At 43.8% G+C, this 9480-nt stretch overlaps 2 protein-coding genes across 2 annotated transcripts; one reads left to right on the top strand and one right to left on the bottom strand.

Moving 5' to 3' along the window:
* Window positions 1–172: 172 nt before the first annotated feature.
* Window positions 173–1240, bottom strand: LOC114734280 (RING-H2 finger protein ATL43-like). Its single transcript, XM_028921871.1, has one exon. It carries the CDS (start codon window positions 1238–1240, stop codon window positions 173–175), a length of 1068 nt encoding a protein of 355 aa, XP_028777704.1.
* Window positions 1241–7738: 6498 nt separating this feature from the next.
* LOC114734306 (transcription factor bHLH30-like) lies at window positions 7739–9085 on the top strand. Its single transcript, XM_028921916.1, has 2 exons — window positions 7739–8413; window positions 8503–9085. Exons 1-2 carry the CDS (start codon window positions 8165–8167, stop codon window positions 9043–9045), a joined length of 792 nt encoding a protein of 263 aa, XP_028777749.1. The 5' UTR covers window positions 7739–8164; the 3' UTR covers window positions 9046–9085.
* Window positions 9086–9480: the final 395 nt, after the last annotated feature.

Below are 9480 nucleotides of genomic sequence, written 5' to 3'. Positions count from 1 at the left end.
GTGCTCCGGTACAGTGGCAGCTGCACATTCTGTTGCTGAGGCCCTGGAAGCGACGGCCCCGATGAGGAACGCGATTCGCTCAGTATCATCTCCGACGTCAGGTATAGTAAGTCCGACGGCTGTACGTCGCTCCATCTCTGATTAAGCCCGTTCGCCTTTTCTGACGGAGACACTATGATCCTGTGTTCCACCCTGTGCTTCTTCTCCTTCTCCGTAAGCAGTAACCCATCTTTTCTTGCGCCATCGCACTCACTGCCTTCCCTTGCTTTACCGGTCTCGTTTCTTTTCCTCTTCGTCGACATTGCACTGTCCAGTGACATCCTAAGCGGCGCCGTTTTCTTCTGCCTTGGCGTCGGCGTCGTTTTCGCCGTCCACGCTGATTCGATGCTGGAATATAATCTTTAAGAGCCCACCACCACCAGCCTCCTCCTCCTCCTCCTCCTCCTCCTCCTCCTCTCTCGCCTACGGATGAGTGCCTCCCGGAGACGCGCCTTAGAATCGAGTTTGAATCGAACAGATTCTGTGAATCCGGTCCAAGGCCGCTCTCTATGTCTGTACAATGCTGCGGATTTTCAGAAATCTCTTGTATCGGTGGAATGGGTTGATTCTGCGGCCAAATTTTGGCGTCCCCAACCAGGAGGATGTCTTCTGGGTCGACCCGGTACCGGCAAAGCGGGCAAGTGGAATGCGCGTCCAGCCACGTATCCACGCACTCGACATGGAAGGCGTGCTTGCATTTTGGAAGCAACCGAAGAACCTCCACGGACTCAAACGGGGTCAGGCAAACGGCGCATTCAAGCCCCTCTTTTTGGCCCCTTAACGATCCGAATCTGAAAATGGGTAACGACTCGATCACCACCCTGTCAATGCCGGAGTTCTTCCTCCCTGAATAACCAGCGCTTGTATGCGAATTCCTTAGCGGCTCCTCCTCTGGTTTACAGTGCTTAACATAGAGGAGGAGGAGGAAGGTAAGAAAAAACAGGGTTGTCATCACCCCAACTAGAACGACCACGCTCGGCTTAAACGGAGACCCTCTTCCTCCTCCGCCACGTTGACTTCCCGATGGCGGCGGAGGCGGAGGCGGATTTTTTCCCGTGGCGTTTTCATAATCGGTCCAGCCTAAAGGAGAAGATGGGGTTTCACCAGCAGCAGTCGGTGCAAGGAGTATGATTGTGGTGGGGAGGACGAAGAAGAATAAGAAAAATCTGGTGAATGGCTTGAAAGAAGGCGCACCACCCATGTGCGAGCGAGAGTGATGCTCGGTGTTTGAAGTGACTATAATGTAATCTGAGGAGACAAAGGGATTAACAAATAATATATTTTCATGAAAGAGAAGAACGGAGGGGGTGAGAGCCGAGAGGGGGCTATTTTGGGAGAGATTCTATGGTAGGGAATAGGGATTCAGGGGGGAAAAAGATACAGAGAGACGGACAAAGAGCGATAGGTTTAAACTAAAACTCAATATTAAATGTGGCTCCTACCGTATAAATAAACCCCACTACAGTTCATTGTTGTCACGTAACTAGACATAATCGAAACCACGTTTCTCTAGGCACCAGAAATTTTACATTAAACATTGGAAAACGACACCGACCAACCTCAGACGGTCCAGCCTAAAGAGAAGATGGGGGTTTCACCAGCAAGCAGTCGGTGCAAGGAGTATGATTGTGGTGGGGAGGACGAAGAAGAATAAGAAAAATCTGGTGAATGGCTTGAAAGAAGGCCACACCACCCATGTGCGAGCGAGAGTGATGCTCGGTGTTTGAAGTGACTATAATGTAATCTGAGGAGACAAAGGGATTAACAATAATATATTTTCATGAAAAGAAGAACGGAGGGGGTGAGAGCCGAGAGGGGGCTATTTTGGGAGAATATTCTATGGACAGTTCATTGTTGTCACGTAACTAGACAATAATCGAAACCACGTTTCTCTAGGCACCAGAAATTTTACATTAAACATTGGAAAAACGACACCGACCAACCTCAGACAATAATCGAACAACATGAACAGAGTTACAAGAGGCGGAGAGGAAAAGAGAGAAGAAAAAAACAGGGGTTGGTTCTTCCGTTACAGGGGCTGCGTAGATCTATTTCTAACGCCTTTTCGTTATCAATCAGGGACATATATCATTCAACAGTTGCAAAGACCTGTCCACATTATATAGCCTATCGGCTTCTTTGTTTTCCTTTTTGTATTTTTCCCCTCCTTTTGGCCCTTTTTCCCCCTACGTTGTAGCTATAATACAATCGACCCATGTAGCGCCTTGATGTTGTGTGTATTTGGTCTTCCCCTTTGTATCTGAATAGTCAAGTATAAATTACTGAGCGCGTCAAGATCTGCCTCTTTACCTATTTTTGAAAGCCCATCACATTTGCATGCATTGGCGATTAATAATTAGTTAATATTGATAGCCTAAGCAATGGTGCACCAGTTCATTTGACTGCGGAGAGGACCATCACTGTGATCTGCTAATTATGGGCCACCTGGGAATATGTTTTTTTAAAAAAGAAAAATTGTTTATAATTAATGTTTCACTGTCAAAATTGAAAGCTTTGAATCCAATAATGCTTGAGAGGTCTGTAACAGTAGAGAGAAAGTCATGGGAGTGGGTGGTAGTGAGGGGGGGGAAGACGTGGGACCTGTGGCGCACAGTGAATAATGGAGTTTGAAAATATGCTATGGAGCCCTGACATAGGAAGGGTCAGTGTAAGCGTCCATGGGAAAGATCCTTATGCGTCGCAATAAAGCGAAGAGGAAGAACTGTCCTGAAGCTTTTTGCCATGTCAATAATCCATCATGATTGCCATTTTCGGAAAATGCTGAAACTTCCACAGCGTGTGTTGGGAATAGTACCAATATGATAAACCTTATGGGCTGCACAAACACTACAGTGGACATCATGGAGCAGACTATGAGTTTTGCAGGAAACGCTTGAGGATAACAGGGTTTTGATTTGCGGAATGTATAGCGGTAGCTTCTAAAACCTAACAGTTCCATGACGGTGGAACTGTATCCTTTCCAACGTACAGAAGCAATACATGTGGAGATTGTTGTTTGTCAGGATCGTTTAGTTTATGGTTGCCCTGTTTGCCGATCACTGTAACAACCGTGAAACACTAAAAGAAGACAGGGAGTGTGAGATAACCCCCTTTGCTGCTGGGGCAGTGACGATTCTATAAAGTTAGGCAGTGAAAATTATTGCCAAATGATCTGAACATTACAATAATCCACAGTCCACGAAATTCTCCATCAAGTGAGCTATAGGGCATAGAGGGCAGGTCCTTACGCGGACCGAATAGTCGTTGGTATCAATTGAGGAGGTTGTTCCCTTATTTCCATGTTTGTATTTTATGCAAATGATTTTGTACAGGTTTCGCTGTCCATTTGACCAAATTTTTACTGCTTGAGAAATTTAATTTAATTCTCCTTCTAAGAGGCATGACTTACCATCCTATACTGCAATATTGGAAAAATTAACATATCAGTGCATGTAAGTTTAACCTGATTTTGAATTAGGTTCCTGGATTTAGGTACTCCTCCGATCCTTATTATAAGACCCAATTTGACTTTTTATTTGGTCCTAATTATAAGACCCAATCCATTTTGTCTCTTATATTTATGCATTTTTTTCCAAGATAATCCTTCTAATAATGATAGTTTTAGCCAATATACTTAATTAGCAAGGATATTTTAGGAATGACAACACTTATTTATTATAAATAACTAACTTAACTCACTTCCTCAATCTCCTCAAATAAATTAATTGGGTCTTATAATTAGACCCGGAGGAGTATATATATATCCCTGAAAAGGTAAAACTTAAATGTACAGCCCACCTAAATGCAATAATGTCAAACACAGGATACTGACGAGTTTGGACTTTGAATTTCACGTTCTCATGTGTATACTGCATAGCATTCGTTAATGAGTGGCATCAAGGATCACATATGAATTTTATAAAAATGTTATGATACAAAAAGGAAACTGATCATGTTAAAAACCCATCATTTTACTAATTTTTTTCCTGTTCTCAAGACTCGACCAAGAAACTTCAATTACAGAAAACGAGTGCTGAGTTACCTAAATGCTAATACCTTGTACCAATCGATTCACTTGAAGTCTCGAAGAATCAGTTGTTTTTTGAAATAACTACTACTACCCCCAGTCTTAATTATAAAGTATTATTTTTAGTCTACAGATAATATTTTATAATTAGGACCACGAAGTAGTATTAGGGGTTATCAATCCTCTCCTTGCCCCACCAATGCGTGGGAGCTGGATCTTCCTACAGCCCATCATAGTTTGGGCTTAATCCTTTCCAGGCCTTAACCATGAACTGGCCCTCTTCTAGACTAGGCTCTACCTCGATGGGCTTTTACCCGATTAAAGTCCACACAAGAGAGGGGGTGCAAAAGCCCACTAATGGAAGACCTACAGTGCCCATGCTTTCCCGCGCCATCATGTGAGCCCGTGGGAAGCTGGCACGATCATATAAACGGAAAAACAGAAAAGGGCCTTATTGTCTAGCTGCATCATTAGCCTCTGATTGCTCACCCCAGCTTAATTAGAAAGAAAGAAAGAAAGAAGGGTTATATTATATATATATATATATATATATATTTGAAGCTTAAGATATTTGGCCTGTTTTGTCCGTGTTTGGGCCAATGGTGATGTGGGATAGTGAGAGAGGATCAATTAGAATGTATTGGTGGGGGGCTCATTATCAGCAAGTGCAAAATGGTGGGGGTCTCGATCGTTATTATATAATATTCTCTCCCACTGAGAGAACCTCCGGACATGCTCATTGCTCTGTGGATATGTTCCACATCATATAGAATGTCAGGCAAGGAATTTGGGTTACATGAGTGATTAACTAAGAAGGTTAATTTTAACGGTTGTTAATAATTATTAATGAAACGATCTGATCAATCCGTAGATGCTTCTCTATATATATATATATATATATATATTACTCACATTTTGGGGAATGCATATTCCTTTATGGTGCTGGTTAATCACTGCTGCGCGCGTACGTCCAAAAGCTGCAGGCTCCCTTCAGCGTCGTCGATCATTGGGCACTAGTTGTCCATAAGATGTAATGGGGGAGACACATGGAGAAAGTGATAGATCTGCAGCAACATGCAAAATGCATGCTGCCAATGCCAAGCTGATAATTAATATTGGGAGAATTATTATGAAGTCTCAACTAAAAAAATCTATTTTTTATAATTTCATTAGTTATTAAGACTTTTTTAGTAATTTTCTCTCTTGTCTCAGTAATTCTCCCGTTAATATGTCATGTTAATAATTGGGACGGCAGGACCGAATTTTTGAATTTTTGATATCAGTATGTGCTAATTTTTCTGGGGAGGAGGCCTTGAACGGACAAGAATTGAGGTGATGGCATTGTGGAGAAATAACTCTGCCTTACAAAATTAAGAAGACATGACACGCTACCGTATATTGGACAGGTTGAGAGTGATTGAATTAACAATTTGAATAATTGAAGGTTGCATTTAGAGAGAGAGGGGAGAGTATGTGCATAAGACACGTAGAGAGTTGCATACTGTTACAGCAAAACCTTCTGAAGCAGCGTCTGTGCTGTGGTTGCAGTGCCACTGACACCCGATGTTGATATTACCTACCTTTTATTTCCCCCCTTTGTGGGGTCCACCCGACATCTTCACATGCCTTTCCCCCCAACACATCCTCCTTTATTTTGTTGCCACCCAAAAAAAAAAAAAAAAAAAACCGGATCCCATTTTGCTTCCATCCTAACTCCTCGCGGACACAGGCCATAGCCCTTGATGCTCGCCTAAAACGCTTCTTGAAGTGGAAGACTTGGATATTTCGTCCGCCATGTAACGCCTCCTTTTGACTTCTTTGTACAGGAAATGCATTAGGATTAGGGGTGTTCAAGGTCGGCCCGTCCCGGTCGACCCGTTTCGGTCCCGGTCTTATTGGGACGGGACGGATCCGTCCCGAAAATTTTCGGGACGGGACAAAAAAGGGACCGGGACAGGGCGGGACACGGGACGGGATCGTCCCGTCCCGGTCCCGTCCCGGTTCCTTTTTAAAAAAAAAAATTAATTTTTTAATTTTTTATATAATTCATTTTTTTCATATTTTTTAAGATTTGAGATTATGTATGAAACTATGGATATATTTATTTAGAGTTTTTTATTTGTAATGATTTGAGATTATTGATGATTAGAATTTTTAGCAAGTTTTTATTGTGTTAAAAAAGTTTTGTTTAGAGTTTTTAATAACTATTATATGTAATATTTTGAGCTTTGTTTAAGAGTGCCCAAACAAATAAAAAAGATGTTTTTATAAGATTTAAGCTCAAAAAAATATAATTATTAAAAAAATTAGATTTTTTAAAAAAAAAAAAAAAAAATTATTTCGGGACGGACCGGGACACGGGACAGAAAATCTGTCCCGTTACTGTTCATCGGGACGGACCGGGACGGGCCTGTCCCGGTCCCGATCCGTCCCGTGAACACCCCTAATTAGGATAAGAATACTGCCCGTTGCCCTCTGCCCGCCCTACAATAAGGGAAAAGGTGACTTCCCGGTCAATATTTTTTTCCCCAAATAATTGTCATTGTTTTTCATTAAATATTTCCCTGGAACGGGACAAATAATGAATCGGTAAGCAGCTAGCAAGCTAGCCAACTTGCCTTTGGGGATTTGCAAAATACAGAGCCTTGTATTATTGGTCGCTGCAGAACTGAATTTACACTGAAGACGAACTTGGAGTACGCAGCGTCGACTTGCGGGAATATCCCACCGGAGGGGAAAACACATGCATGTCTCCATGCATATATGCATGTACAAACACAGCCCTAAAACCCTCCTTCCCTACCCAGGCCATGTCCCATCTTTTATCAATCTATGATAGTTAATATCATTTTGTAGACCAGTCTCGCCGGGAAATTGAAGAGCAAGAAGCATGTAATTACATGATACTGGTTGTAAAAGTCCGCGGGTTTGGGAGGAGAGGTAAAGATCGAGGAATTTAAACCATCGGATCAAAAGGTGGAGGTGGGAAAGCGATGGATGCTTTGAGGTGACGAGAGAGGTGTGATCAGAGAGGACCAAAAGATGTTGTCGGCTTGGGATATTGCTGCCTGTCCTCTTTTGATTCCCTTAACATAGTTGTCGGCGCCGCCGTAGGAGACTGTATGTATTAAGTAACAGTGCCTTCTTTTTGCCCGTTTGAAAATGACTGCTCCCTTATTTTCCCCTTTGCACACAACACGCCGCTCTCTCTTCTCCACGAACCATTTACCACAAATTAGCTCCGCCCACCTCGCCTCCTTCAAAACCCACTTCATCACTTCTCTACTTCTCCTCTTCTTACTCCCTTGCGTTTTTCATGTCGCATTAGTTGATGTGGCTTTTTTCACTTTGTTTAGTACTTAGAAGATGACGTCTTTATCATCAAATCATAGTCATAACTTCGGAGGTCTCTGTTTTCCCCCCCCCCCTTTAAATACGAAGTAATTACTCCACAATCCGCATTCACACACCCACCCTCTCACCCTCCAACACAGTCAAAATAGTTTGAAAAAGCGAACAGAGATGGTTAAAGCTAAAGCTTTTCGTGTTTCTTTGTCCGCAAATGAGAACAAATTAAGGTGCGTAATGGGTGTAGTCATTTCTGAGTTCTGACCCCAGCTCTCTCTATTGTGCACGTAGCAGGCACTAGTTACTCTCTGATGATCTGATCTGCAGGTCTCTCAGGCGTCAGAGGTCACAAGTTTAACCTTTCTCCTATTCTCCCTATTCCTCCTTCCTCCCTCGGTAAGTCTCTCCCACTCCATCCTCCACTTTTATTTTATTTTCTGGCTGCTTTCTTTTCAGACGTTTTCAACAAGAAAGGAAAAGTACCAGTCTTATGTGTCTCCTGGGCTCATTCTCTTCTACTACAGTTCAAACCTTCTTCTACCTTTGTCTTCTCTTCGCTCCTTATTACTATTCCTTTTCCCTCTGCTTTTCACTCTCTCTGTCTCCCATGTACGTACTCTTCCGCCCCAAAAGCTGCCCATCACGCCTTACGTCCTAGACCTTCTCTACTTTTCACTTCGCATTACCTCTACGTGCTCGTTTGCGTTTCTTCCCATATCGCATCCCTCTCGTTCGACAGAAGCAAGCAAGATGCTTCCTTTCAGGAGTTTCTATGGGTTTGAGAGCTGGTTAGATCAGAGTGCGTATTCTCAGGAACCCAGCTCATCCATCAAGTCCGTGGAATTGGATAACGGGAAACCAATTCTGAGCGCCACATCAAAGTCTGAGAGGAAGTCGATGGAAGCATGCAAGAGCCATAGAGAAGCTGAGAGGAGACGAAGGCAGCGAATCAACGCCCACCTCTCCACTCTACGTTCCCTCCTCCCTAACGCCGTAAAGGTGAATATTCCTGCTCCTTCCTTATTCCCTTTCAGTCCCTCATACTCGAGGTCTCTCTAGTAATTTTAACAATGTTTTTACCGGTGCAGTCGGACAAGGCGTCGTTGCTGGCAGAGGTGGTCCGACACGTCAAAGAGCTGAGGAAACAGGCTGATGACGTGACGCGCCATCACGACGGAGACTCGTCGGGCAGCACCATCAGCGGAGAATCTCGGTCGGATCCCGGAGACTCGGAGCAGTGGGCGTTCCCGGGAGAGTCGGACGAGGCAACTGTGAGTTACTGCGACGGAGGCGGAGAGAGGAAACTCGTAAAAGCCACGCTCTGCTGCGAGGACCGGCCCAATCTGAACCGTGATCTAGAGGAGGCCATCCGTTCCGTTCGGGCCAAGGCGGTGCGAGCCGAGATGATGACCATTGGTGGGCGAACCAAGAGTGTGGTGGTTGTCCAATGGACTGCTGGAGAAGAGGAGGTTGGGGCACTGGAACGGGCTTTGACAGCTGTAGTAGAGAATCGGGCCCTCGTGGGGTCTAGATTGGGCCGAATGTCCTTGGGCCAAAAACGGGCCCGACATTGTCACGGCTTACCTAGTGAGGGCCAAAGCGGCTTCTTGCTGGGGACTGCGAACATGTAATCAAATGCAGACATAGGATCGAATCAGTAAAAGCTGAGAATTCAGACCATCTGTGTTTTCTTCCTCTAGTGCCTCCCTTCATTTTTCTTTGGAGGATTATATTATGTAAAAGTTAAAAAGCGAAGTTGGATAGCTAGCATATGCGGAAACCTAACAGTTCATTCGAACGATCATATTCATCATGATTCATAGCAATCCGAAAAAAAAAAGGAAAGAAAAAGAATCAAAATGGAGAATAGTTTAAGATTAGATGTGGGTACCTGAGTTGTGATAGCAATATCCAAAAAAGAAGAGTCGAATGGATAATGGTGCCAGCGATGAAGTGACATAAGAAGGTAGTTGATGTCGTGCCGGGTCTGGAAAGGATGTCCCATATAATGGGATAACTATTTGTGGGTGACGCGGAACACTTGGATAAGTCTATTCGTCTATTCT

The sequence above is a fragment of the Neltuma alba genome, unplaced genomic scaffold (assembly GCF_004799145.2).
Source record: "Neltuma alba isolate B1F8T4 unplaced genomic scaffold, ASM479914v2 tig00013084_pilon, whole genome shotgun sequence".
Lineage (NCBI taxonomy): Eukaryota > Viridiplantae > Streptophyta > Magnoliopsida > Fabales > Fabaceae > Neltuma > Neltuma alba.
The sequence above is the reverse complement of the archived record's forward strand: the minus strand, read 5'-3'. Positions and strand labels throughout refer to the sequence as shown.

Bases quoted from the DNA above. Each gene is read 5' to 3' on its own strand.
- LOC114734280 (XM_028921871.1), bottom strand. From the start codon at position 1,240: ATGGGTGGTGCGCCTTCTTTCAAGCCATTCACCAGATTTTTCTTATTC.
- LOC114734306 (XM_028921916.1), top strand. From the start codon at position 8,165: ATGCTTCCTTTCAGGAGTTTCTATGGGTTTGAGAGCTGGTTAGATCAG. The intron at 8,414-8,502 runs GTGAATATTCCT...TTACCGGTGCAG, and splicing joins TCCTCCCTAACGCCGTAAAG to TCGGACAAGGCGTCGTTGCT.